We start from the raw sequence: 13,543 nt of genomic DNA, 5'->3' as shown, positions 1-13,543 counted from the left end.
TCAAGCGAATGTGCAAGCAGCTACAGCCACAGCAGCTGGGTAATACACTGTCAACTGCCACATACGCCCACACAGGAGGCACAATAGAATGGATTTGTTCCACTGAAATCAATGTTAAGATGCTTTGGTTTGTGTTGTGCTTTGAAACTGGGCACGGTCACTGCACAGGACACTCCTGTGTAATGGGAATCACACAGGAGTTGTCAAGTGTTTTAATTAGGAAGATAAGATTTAGTATGATGACGAGCAGTCCCACTGAGAAGTAACCACTACAGTGTTAACAGATTCTTGTTGTTACTTGGTCTGGATGTGTTTGATAATTGTTTATTAGTTTATGTCATGTTTTCTAGCAAAAAAAAAGCCATATTGTTTCTGTTTTTATTGTTTTAAACTGATTATCCTTGGGTTCTGGACTGTTGTTCAAATCAAAACAAGGAATTTTAAACTTTAGGGAGCTAGGATAGATATTTTAAATAATTTATCGCATTTTATAAACTAAAAAAATTATTGACTATTTGGGGGAAAAAAGACTAACAGCAGATTAAACAATCATAAAAAATGATTGTTAGTTGCAGCCATAATCTGAAGCCATCTGGCACTTGAGCAATCTTTTTCTAGTATTTTGTTGCCCAATTTTCAAATTACCTAAAAAAAGATTAAGGCTAAAATGATACCAATGTCAACAAAGTAAATATGAAACTAGAAGGTTTTGTTCCTGTGGACAACCAACCAAAAATCACCTCAATGTCATCTGACTGGTCAGCTGACTGCTGACACACACTTGGCACAGAGCAGCACTGGTGTTATCAAGGAGCGCTTAAGGACAGATCAGCCGGTCAGACATCTGTGTAAGTGGCACCGGCTATCGGGCTTGCTGTCTCATTCATGGCAGCAGAGGGGTTAATTTGGCAGCTTAGCTGTACAGTGCAGCTCTAAAAGGAATATTAACAGTCCCTCAGTGCAGACTAAGAGAGAGCAACAGGAACATGGAAGATGGCGAGAAAAAGAGAGATGGAGAAAAGGCAAGCAGCAAAGGGGTGGGTGTGCGAATCCAATTTCCAGTGACAGTGTGCCCAGGATCACTGTTTCAGTGAAAGAACATATCATCTGTCAAAGTTAATGGCAGTGTCCCGGGAAAAATGAAGGAAAATAGAATGGAGACCATTCATTAAGACGCTGGGGGATTGGGGGTACGTCGAAGCCACTGATCTGCTCCACTGTCTCCCCGGGAAAATAAATATATACGCAAGCCATTATTTCTGCATTTACGAGGTGGCAGTGTAGCCACGATCAAGGGTCTCATGCTACAGAGATAATATTAGCGCAGATGCTTGAAGAGGAATCTGCGGGCAGCAGTGAGCTATCACTGAGAATGACGAGGTTGGCCTGGCTGCCCGGTAGGGCGGCTGGCAGACTACCTAACAGGCCGGGCCAATCTGTCTCTCACTCAGAGCTGTGGATGTACTCAGTGGAAGCAATTGATACCATTGTTTTATGGAGAGGAGGGTGGAGGGGGATTAAGAACCAACAATAGGGCTCTTTCACATGAAATGTCAGCCGTCACGCCGGGGGACTCTCTGACTGGGCAGAGACACTTTCGGAAAAAGCCAAGGTACAAAATGAGTGTGGAAAATAGTATGAAACCCTGTGACGAGGGCAATGAAACAGTTTGACATGGGCCAGAACATTCCCATGCCAAATGGTAGAAATGCAATCTCAAACATGGGACAACAGGCTATGGGAAACTTTATGGCGCAGATCAAGTGAGAACATCAACAGAAACACATGGCTTTCAGTTTTTTTGCATGAGTCTGTAAAAAAAAAAGCAGTACAAAAAACTCTGCAGATAAATATGTCAATGATTTCAAGGTCTACCAAAACAACCTGTGGCTTGAAACACATTTCAAATCAATAACCAGGATAATAGCTTATATGGGTCTTTAGCTCAGCCTCATTAGGAAAAAAGGAGACAAACGTGGCCTGATTCTTCAGGCAAATTAACATAGTGAGGAACTTAAAATATCACAACGATGATCCATTCTGGGACATTTTATCATGAGATTATACAACAGAGAGATACGAAGTTCTCTCGCTGAGTGCTTTGATAACCCCACTGGCCTTGGACCTCTTTGAACATCTCACTCCGAAGGTTTGAGGTGAATATAAAGAGCAAGTTGAAGTGAGGTACCCTGCCGCTTTAAGGCTGGGATGAAACCAAATCATTCTACCACTCTGACCTAATTGCTCTCTCGCTCTCCCGACATGAACACTGGGAGCTGTGCACTCTGACACGTAAAGATTATTTAATACCATCAAAGCCATAAAAAAAGGAATAAAAGGAGGCGGCGTGAAAGCAAGAGGGGGAGGCTGGCAGGGCCAGGCAGTCCAGTGAGCTATGTGGAAAGCAGCGCAGAGAGAATCAGTATGCAAAAGCAGGCCTGTCTAACAGCCGCCGGCCGACGTGAGTGGAGCTCCCACATCCCAACATCACAGCGGCTCCACAACTCCCCCTCCAAAAATTCCCACTCGGCCTCGGCTGCACTCTCCTGGTATCGGCTCCCACCCTTCTTCTCTCCTGCTTTTCCCACACTCGCCCCAGTCCCTAAGGCAATGACTACGTCATTGGGCACCACAGCCAAACCACTGTAATATCCCAATTTATTTCTACTTATTCTGACAGAGTCAGGGCCTGTTTCATTTAGGTCAAGGCTGGTTTTATTAGTGTAAAGCTACACTGTTTCCACTGGACTCCCTTTGTAGAAGTAACTGTTTTTCTATTGGGCCAAAGATGTTATTTGCTGAACAAAGATTAATTGCAAATTCAGTGTATTGGTAAACCAGCATGTGTACACATCAAATGAAATTCTAAAAACCCAGCCTATTGTTTTTTCCTATTTATAGTGAGTGAAACTCTATTCTGCAGTGTGGTCTTTCACTGTAAGAACTTCCCACTCCAAAAACAGAGCCAGCAGTCAAATTCTGACAGCGTGTGGGTGGGACTGGGTAGAGGTGTTTACCGTTAGGCAAGCGCTGGGTGACATCTCCGGGGTGCCCTGCCATTGTGGGGAGCATGTCTCATCTGTCAGTGCCTGATAAGTTTGTGCTGCACAGCCACAGCCTCGTGAGTCAGCCTGGCTTGTCAACTACAGGGGAGCAGGTTGCTGTGGCGAGACTGTGTGTATAGACCACTACAGACCAAACCAAACCACCTGACACACTGAGGGCTTTTTCAAAGAAAACCAGGCCCCATGCCAAATTTAGCCAAGAGTATTCTCTAAAACTACAATATTTACATATTCACCTCCTGCTGCCAGTGGTTTATTTGTTATTTGTGAAGGATGCTATCATGTGACTGAGATCAAAATGATCTGCATGTTCAATGATGTGGTGACCAGCTGAGCTATGATGACACCATCCATAACACCTGATAGTAACACAAGGATGGAAAGACACACTGAACCCGCTCTCTAACTTGCCATGCAATATGAAAACAGGTCACACAAAATATCTAAATTCAACAAGCAAAGTCAATGTCACTTTATACCATTTATACCATCTAATTTGACCAAAACTGATCTAAATGTGACCAATCCAACCAACCTTTAGTAACTCATCTCCCTTCCTCTGGTAAAGTTATTTATTTGTTCCACACATTGATAAGCAAATGTCACCAAATGTGAAAAACAAAACTGACAGAGCTAGGACACACTGACTCACCGCCACTGTGTTTTCAATGAACAAAGATGAAAGAATTTCCTTTACGGCATCATTCACACTCAACGTTACAATCTGCAGAAGAAGGAGAGGGACATTGTGGGTGGGTGGGGCAAAGTGAGTGTGCCACTGCCTCAACGATGATGACACATTAATGCCAAGTGAAACCGAGGCGTGCGAGGCCTTTAACTGGCACTGTTCACACGTGGAGAGAACTAACTTCCCGTTGAAGCTTGTCAGAGAGGTTTGACAGTGTAACAAAAACCCCTGTATCAGAACACTGCATTTTTACAAACAAGTACAACACTGGGTCACTTCAACTTTTTAAAATCATGTAACTACATCGGCTGCCTGCAATGACTGTTCACTACAATTTCACTAAACCTTTCTTACTATGTTAGATTTACCTATGAATGCCAACACCACACCTTTCAAATAACCGCATTCCCACCAATGAGATAGGAACTAGTTACAGATAAAAATGGTATCTAAAGGTTATTTTCAAAACTATTATCAAATGTGACAGTTTAGTGGGCATGAGCACAATCTTGCGTTTAGCCCCAATTATGGTGACGGCACAACATTTACCGGTGAATCACACCAAGAGAGGGGGTGACAGGGTGGGAAAACCCTCAGACACGCCAAATTTCCCACTGAGTGACTCGACCTCTAATGCATCTTGCTCTGAATGTCACAGGTTGCCAAAGGAAAGGGCATCTTCTTCTCCCAGCCCAACCCCACAGAAAAACTTGTCTGCACTGCCATGCCTGCCGCCAAGTATAAGAGACTCTGTGTGTATCACAAAATATCTTTCAACAAACCACACTGTGCCACATGAGTTAAGTGCACAGATTAAATAAAAGCAAACATCTAGAAAGTGCTTGTTGCAGCCTTAAATAGAGGGTAATAAGCACTGTAATCTGTGACATTTTTGTCACACTGCAGGGTGTGTAACTCAAGCGTTATAACACAGATGCTGACATTCAATTTGTTGAGATCCAGACACCTTATATTGACACATTTTCTTGACAGGGGTTGATCTGGGGTGTTAACAAATTAGGGGAGATAACCATCAGTTTGCAGTGGTACTTTAAGGCTTTTTTTTTTTTTTTGGCTACACGAGATTGCCTGTGTGTTTTGGGTCATCAAGTTTCCAGCTCAGCTTTAGATCACATCAAAAACATGCAGGCTGTGGTTGCCCCTCTGTGAGCTAGGTCTGTTCATCCATTTACAGCACACCGAGGAGAGGAAGTGGGCTCCTGATATGATCGGTATCAAAGAGCATGCACACTATGCCCTCGAGCAAAGTTCATCTCAAGCTGAAGTCGCCCACAACGAAGCAACACTGAGCAAAATGTGCAAAATTCACGATGTCACAAAATACATATTTCTCCACATTACGGTGCCCTGACGTTGCAAAAACAAACAAGCTCTTGTCGGAGTGGGTGCAGAAGCTCAGACACACAGCGCTGCGTGCTTTTAACTCCACATGCAGGCACTTTTCTATAAATGCAAAGCAAGTTGTGTGGCAGGTCGGTTCAGGTAATTGCCCTGAGGAAACTGTCAGCGCTGAAATCTGCCCCCAGTGTCTTTACAGGCTACCCTGACGCGCAGAGGAGCATTAGCTTTGCATGCTAGCTGCCCTAAAAGACGTCGTATCCACTGAATACAATGTCGCTGACAAACACAATAATAGTTTCTGTTCGACAATGCGGATGCTTTGGTAGCCAATAATTACCAACTTGACAGGAGTTTCGCACTCTAGTTATTTCTGACAATGAACGGCGTTAAAACAGATCCACCGTGGCCATGCACGACGCATTCAAAATCCTCCAGGTGACACAGTTCAACACGGTATCCGGTTGACCTCCTACAGAGGCTGAGACCCGAACGCACGCTGTCAAATGTTGACAAGCTGTCAGTGACAAGTGGATGGTAATACCTGGGACCTGTTGACTCCTCCTCCCGGTCCCCTCGGGCAGCTGGTGGAAGTTCAGCCGCGCAGCTGTATTTCTCCGCGGTGGTATTCTTTTCAAAGTTTTCTGGCGACTCTCAAATCTGCAAACGGTGGCTCTCGCGAGCGCCGAGCAACAGTAGCCCGCCACCACCCCCCACCCTCGGCAAACCGTAGGCAAGAGACGGCGAGCCGCTTTCAGAGAGCAGGCAAGTTTGGCACGGCTCGCGTACAGGCAACCATTGCAGTCACGTTCTCTGGCTGTGAAAGCCAACACCAGCTCTGCCCCCGCCTCCTTCCCTCTCTGCGGGCCAGTCCCTCAAAAGTGGACGTCCTGCTCTCTCCAGATGTGCTCAGTGCTCTGCTGAAATGATGCGAGGCAACAAGAAGAAGTCCAGCATTCGTTGAGTTGCATTTAAATGAGTTTAATCCTTTCACATCATCTTATAGGCTATGTAAAAATACTCGAGTATACACGAGTAAAAGCCTCGTAGCCTGCAGTACAAAAGTAGCCTATTATCAAAGAGTAGGCTACTCTCAGTATCAAAAGTAAAAGCATATCATATTATTTTAGTTTTACTACAGAAGCTGTTTCCAATTATAACAGCTTTATATACTACTGGTAGATAGTTATAATCTATCATGTTATATAAATTGATCCTAATCTAAAAAGTAATAACTACAGCTGTCCATAAGTAGCCTACAGTAGGCTACTTGAGTAAATTAACTAAGTCCCAGCTCTGACTAAAAGGCACAAAATTCCCTTCTATTCTCAGTCTGGCAGCAGAACATAGTTTCTTAAATTGCAAAATAACTAACTTCATACTTACACTTTAATATGAGGTTAAAGTCAGTGGTGTCCCCAGAGAATGTGTAATTATGTAAGTTCGGATATTTTGAAAGTAATGCTACCAAACACAAGTTTGCAACAGAGAGTGCAGCAAGGCAAAATGTAATACTAATTTTACACAAGCCTCACAATGTGTGGAATTTTGGCAACACACTGATGAAAATATTTATTTTTGTAAGGAAAAGAGAAAGAATGTTACATTCCGGATGTAAGAACACAGAAATCATGCATTCATTACATAATCTCTGAAATAAATATTTAGATCAAAAAATTTACACATTTCAGACTGTTTATACATTACTCCAAACTACATCTTTCATCAGTCCTTACAATACTTTCCCCTTTTTTGTCAAGCCTTAAAAATCCAACTTGTCATCACTATGCAACATCACTATGTGACACCAGAGAACTTGGAGGATTTTCAGGTTTTATTCAAATATGTATCATTTGCATACAATTTTAAACAATCTGGCTCTTGCTCCATTGCGTGACTATGTCTCCCCGTCCTGCTGAGAACACTATTAAAGGCTCTTAAATATCTTCCATCACAGATACCCTTCTGTCACACTGCATTCGGGCAGTCAGCTTCTTCTGTTAAATCCACCACTCACAAAAAGAGTCACAGCTATTTTTATATTTAAAACCTAATTATATATTTTTCTAAAAGCAAACCAACTGTGTGCTCTCTGACTCTGCATTTTACATTTATACTACGCACTTTGGCTGTTTTTTAAATGTTTCTATAATCTACATCTTAATAGCTGTGTAATATGCATGTGAAAATTAGCTCTCAGTTTGACTGGCTGCTTTAACAGCTGATACAATTTATATGATGCTGTACTTGGCTCATTAAAATATGTTATAAAACGAACAAAGAAAGCTCACAAACAAAGCATTTGTGTAATATGTAAGCAATTGTTCAAGACAAAACTACTATAGGGTGTCAGTTTTGTGTGTGCAAGTATAAATATCTTTTGATAATTAATAATTTACAGCTTCAAAAATATGAAACTGACGCTCTGGTAAATTGTGATTGATATTTGCCCTTATTTTTCACAATCTATCGACAATGAAAATAATTGGTTAATCAACAACATAAACAATAGTCATTGACCAGTAATTAAAATAACTGTTATTTGCAGCTTTAATGTGCCTGTGTATATGTATGTGCACACAGGTGTGCATGCAGTTGTAGGTGCAAAGAGGTGCGTGAATCTGTGAGCATATTTACGTGCGAGGGAGTTTTGTGCCAGGAGAAAGCTCCGGTTCTCTCCTGCCTCTCAGATATGACTGCAACACTCGATAGCTTTCCACCCCAGAAAGCAAAGTTTTCTGACAGGTGGTAGATGTGACACCCCTTGTCCCATATGATTGGACAAAAGGCCACAAGACAGCCAGTGACACACTTTGACTCCGCGTTACCTTCTCAGTTGCTTTTCATCATTTTTCCTGGGAGCATTTACACTGGTGCAGAGAGAGTGTGAGCGACTGTATCCTCCTTGTTTTCCCTGCTGCCTTTAAGGCTTTTTTATACAAAGCTGTGAGTGGCACTAAGCTGTGTCAGTTGTCACACATCACCACACAAGTGAGGAATGCGGTGCTGGGGTGGGGGGTGTTGGTTGTGACATGGGACACACAGGCATGCGAGTAAGCATGGACTGAGGGAGTCGTGAAATGCTAAAAGTATGTACTGGTGAAAGTAGCTGCTGTCTAACAGAATGGTTGAAGAGATTAAACTGCCTTGTTTCACTGCATTCTGACAGGTGGAACTGGGGCCCAGCATGCATGTGTATAGCATGTGTTCATGTAGACTGGATGGGCTTGCCGTCGTTCACTCAACTGCAGTGTGGGGATTTGTATTGTGTAGTGTTGTGTTTCCTCTTCACATCTCTAGGTTGGATAGTAAGGCCTCTGGAGTCTCCTTAGCCCAGCTGCATCCTCCACTTGTAGCCAGGTTTACACTGGAAGTTACTGGAGTTGAATCTTAATGGCTTTCCAGTCTAGTATAGCTCCCTTTACTCTGAGATGCAGATATAGAATGCATTTTAGTATGCACTGTACAGTTTACTGTACTGACATGTCAAGCATAGTGAAAATGTAATGCGTGTTCCATTTAATGCTTTACATAGCCTCCCTGTATGCAAACAAGCCTTCAGAATGACAGACATGACACAGTGGCTCGTAAGGCACACACATTAGCGTTGTGTCCGGTGTCCTGTACAGAGACAGAAAATCTGAATTTGGACATGCTTGGAAGATCCAAGATTGTGTTTTAATGCTGCCTTCTCCATTTTCAAGACTTTTAAGGAAAAAAGTAACAGACAAGCGTGACATTGACATGAAGGATTAAGTACAGTATGCATACAAAATGTCGCCTATGCTTTAGGTAAGTAACATTTACCTCACCAGTAATGTTACTTTTCAAATTGGGATAGTTAGATCCATGCTTTCAGTGGTTCCCAAGCTGAGGGTCTCCTCAACCAAACAAGGTACAAGGTACATTTATTCATAATTTTACAAAACAGGGTTGTGTATTGAGATGAAGTTGTAGTTAACCCTGATGCTACTCACAAAAACAAACATATACAAAACTTATATACTATACACTAGATGAACAAGTTATAGAAATAGAACATATATACAGTATATAGAATATAAACTATTTTACATGCCTTCTTAAGTTCCTCATGAAATACAGCAGTTTCTGAGATGTCTTTACCAGCGTGGAGTTGTGAGATGACCATGTCAGGTTCTCTGTGATTCTGATTCCCAGGAACCGAAAACTATTCACCTGCTCCACCTCAGCTCCGCTGATGTAGACAGGGGTGTGTGTCTTTGCCTCCCTTTTCCAAAAAAATCCTCCTTGGTTTTGCTGATGTTGAGCAGTAGGTTGCTCTGTGTGCACCACTCTGTAAGATAGTTGATTTCCTTCTGATATCAAGGTTTGAAATCTGGCTGATGATGGTGGTAACATCCACATGGTTCTTCTCTCCATGTCGGGTGTTGCAGTCTCAGGTGGACAGCATGAACAGGAGGGGACTGAGCACACACCATATGGACTACATCAAATTGTACTTAATTTTCCAGATAGTCCTCTAATGTTAGCTTTTTTGCTACGGAATATTGGAAAATTTTACCAATTTAGTCCTGTAAAAACTATTCCAATATATTAAGTGCAAAAAAAATCACCTTTGGTTGAACTGGTGACAGCCCTTAAATATATGCAACCTGTGATGATAGGTCACAAGAAGACATTAGCATAGTATCTTGATTTTAAAGGAATTGTTTGATATTTTGGGAAATTAGCTTTTTTGTTTTGTTGCTGAGAGTAAGATGAATAGATTGATACCATTCACTGTTGCAAATCTGAACACACAGCTGCAGGAAAATTTTATTACCTTAGGACAGAGCCGGACTAGCTGTTTCCTACTGTTTCCAGTCTTTATGCTAAGCTAAGGTAACCAGCTGCTGGAGGTTCTTATTGACCATATAGACATCTAGCTCTATAGGCAAGACAACAAATTTCCCAGTTAATTTCCCAAAATGTTCTCATAGAGTGCTGCAGGAGTTAACATATTTGCACTTTAGTTCCCTTGTCTCAAATTCATTGGGTTTTTTAAATGGGTTATTGGTTAGATGCCTGAAATAAGGTCTGTGGTCAACATGTTAACAATGACATAAAATATGTTAGTAAATACCCCACTCTTGAATTTTGAAGCTTTTACGTGTCTTGTTGCAAACAAATGGCTAAATGAGACTACAGAGGTTGTTGTGGACATTAAACGTCATCACTCCAAAGAGTGCACAATCAAATTACAAGTTGAAAGCTTAGTGATGGTGACGCTGAAGTCATTCAATCATGGTGTAGTTTGTTTACAGCCAAACGTTACCTTTTTACTTCTATGCTTCAAAAATCATAAAAGTGGTGTTCATTTGTGAAGATTATCTTGCTGAACACAAGGTGTAAGTATCATAAACTGTAATAATACAAATTCCAGTGAAAAAATCCAATTGGCTTTTTGTTGAGGGAACCAGGGCAACTTCCTGGTTTGCCAACATAACAATGTCCAATCTAATACACGTCTTTTTGTCAAATTCAGCTCCTCAGGGTCTGCTAGCTTTCCCTTCTGTGTGTGCGTTGAAAATAAATCTGGTGTTTGTACTCAGCCCTGGCTCTGTAAATTGGAAACAAATAAAGTGGCTTGGACCATGCTACACAACACTATTCCAGTCATTTCAACAATGATTTGTGACTCAGGTAACATTTAAATTACTTGGCCATGGACATTCAGCTTACTTTCTAGTTGGCCAAAATGCTGTTGTTGTGATGTTAGCAACAGTAGTTGGAGAGTTGTGAGTATCACTTTCTAAAGCTGGGACCGTTTTGTCCTCTCTGTATGTGATCTTCACAGCAGCAACTGTAACAACAGTTTGCTAACCTTAGCTTGGCTACTTAGCTAATGTTAGTTACATTACTTGCTGTGCCGTTGTTCGCTCTGTATCATGGTATTTGTCAAGGAATCGGATTTCTCCCAAATCGCTTAACACACCCTCTAATCCTGTGTTTCCCTTCTATGAAATCCATAACATAAAGTAGCCCTGTAGGTGGTCATTGTTACCGCACTGTAGTGGAGTGTCTCTCATGTTTCATTTTACAAGGCACCTCGCGAGTCCCTTAACAGGTGCTCAGTTTCTACTTCCAAACGTTCGGGGCCTATTTACTGTCCAGTGTGAAAGTCCAGTGCTATTTCCAAAGTGTGGTAACATTATTCAACCTGATCAATGCTTTCACCCCCAGCATGGGGCCACATACCGCATGTCACAGAGAAAAAGAGAGGGTGTCACCCACACCCAAGAGAAACATTTTCAGTCCACCAAATGTCAGTGGACATTTACAGTGAGGCGTCTAACACACCGGGCAACATGAGAGCCCAGGGGCCTGACGTCAAGAACTGTCTACCAGCCTTTCTTGGGTAACATTTGGAGAGGATCTGAGACCCGGTGTAAGAGAGAGAACCAAGGCTTGGTGGTCAATCACCATCCACAGAGTCCCTTGACTTCTAATTCGTCCTGCCTGCTACTGCCTTCTTAAAACCACATATTTACTGTATTTGAAACTCCCAGCAGCCAACCATTCATCACTCTGCGACTCCTCTTTATTAGCTTGTCATCCATAGTAGAGTGTAATGGTGAAACTGTCAAGCAGTTACCATAGAAAGCATTTCATGGCAAGGCTGAAGGCTACACGAATGGGCGTTATAAAAGAGGATATACGGTATCACTGTAAGATGAAGAAATCACCCATTCCAATGCTCAAAAGTAGCTAGCCTGCCAGGAGCTGAATGTGCCACTCGTGTCTGTAAGTGTATCTGAACAGGCGTGCTGAAAAGCTACACATCGGTTTGCTTTGTGGCGCTAGCTTGTGAAGTATAAAGAAGAAATGATTGAAGGGAAGAAAGAGAGTGCATTTGAGATTGTATCAGTCGCATGGAAACAGTTAACCCAGCCCCAAAGCCTACTTTGAACTGCAAAGAGCTGTTAAGAAACAGCTTTCAGTCAGAACACATTCAAATAACATGCCACCAACATGCAAGCGGACACAGAAACACACATTTCCACATACACACTATGACCACTGCCACACACAGGGGCAACCCATCCACATCCCTACCTAATCTCACCTGCAAGAGAGAAAAGCCATTATACAGTTTAATTTTCTATTTCTCATTTTCCCCCTCCTGGCCAAAAAAAAAGAGATGATTTTTCAAACCTCTGACAGCCGAGCCTTTCGCAGGATTTAGTCCATCTGAAAACATGTGGTAAGCCTTGTGGAATGTTTCAAATGATTCCCAGATGTGGGCCACAGACAGGTTTAACCCATTCTTTTCCCGCTCAGCGGCAGGGTGGAGGTATCAAGGAGGCCTTTCTGTGAGAAGGTCTGAGCAAAATCAAAAAACTTCTATCCCTGTCCGTCGATTTTTGTTACTTTCAAAGCATTAGGGTTCACTGAACTGTGGCTTAATGTAATTTGCAGTAAAGCTAAAAATGGAAGTCCTCTTATGCTGCATTACCCAAGAATAAAGAATGCGAGAGCGCTGCTTTTTCCAGATGACTCAGCAATCGCAGGGACCTGGCAAAGTTAAGGAAAACACCTTTATTAGGGACAATTCATACTCTTGACATGGTAAATGTCTCTCTGCATTGCTTAACAGACTGTTTTCTTCTTTTTTTTCCAGCTGCAAAGAAACCTGTACCAAAGCAAAACACTTCTCTCGTATCAGCTCTAAAGCAACGTCTCTCGGGGCATTTAATACAGTCTGCTGAGCTTTACCAATGCCATATAAAATAAATACAAGACTTAAGCTTGCTTAATGCTTCACTTGAACTTCAACGCCATTGTTTACATGGTGTGATTAAGCCAGGGCTCAAAACAGAGGGGTGGCTGAATCGCTTTATGAAGGACATTGTTGTTGTAGTAACACTCCCAAAGATGGCGGTTTTGAAGAGATAGGGAGGGAGGTAACTAAAGAGCCAAACTACTAAACGGGGTGGAGAGAGTGAGCTGCTCGATATATGAGCAACAAACTCAAGTGACCCCATTCCTTGTTCTCCCTCTCTATCTTCAGCTCCATCGTTCCCTCCCTCCGCCCTTTTCCCTCTTTCTTTCGCTCTCTCTCTCCTTCCCTCTATACTGCCCCCTCACCAGCCTAGCCAACTGTGTAGCAGTTGTCCAACACGCCCGTCAGCCTGCCAGCCAGCATGTTGGAATGGGTCCCATTATACACAATCATAACCGACAGAAAGGGTACATGCAGACAAGTGATAGAATTGCACTAAAATTGAGGGCAGAGGAGAGTGGCAGGCAGTCACTCTGGCAGCGAGTTGGTGAGCAAGCAAAGAAAGATAGAGGAGCAGTCCCAGAAAGAGAGATAGAGGGAATAGTCTTGTGCTATGAGGCTCTTTGCAGGATACCATAGGCCATATGAGGCCATAGCAGGCTGGGAAAGATTGTTACTGCTTTGAGC

At 42.5% G+C, this 13,543-nt stretch overlaps 1 protein-coding gene across 1 annotated transcript in view; it reads right to left on the bottom strand.

The window, feature by feature from the left end:
• The window catches only part of LOC123983467, a 97,401-nt gene that overhangs the window by 56,919 nt on the left and 26,939 nt on the right, over positions 1–13,543 (bottom strand). Inside the window, exon 2 of the mRNA XM_046069724.1 lies at positions 5,657–5,986. Coding sequence (XP_045925680.1) covers positions 5,657–5,986 — 330 coding nt within the window. The remainder of the gene's footprint in view (positions 1–5,656; positions 5,987–13,543) is intronic.

The sequence above is a fragment of the Micropterus dolomieu genome, linkage group LG14 (genome assembly GCF_021292245.1).
Source record: "Micropterus dolomieu isolate WLL.071019.BEF.003 ecotype Adirondacks linkage group LG14, ASM2129224v1, whole genome shotgun sequence".
Classification (NCBI taxonomy): Eukaryota; Metazoa; Chordata; class Actinopteri; order Centrarchiformes; family Centrarchidae; genus Micropterus; species Micropterus dolomieu.
This window is presented reverse-complemented; position numbering and strand designations above follow the sequence as displayed.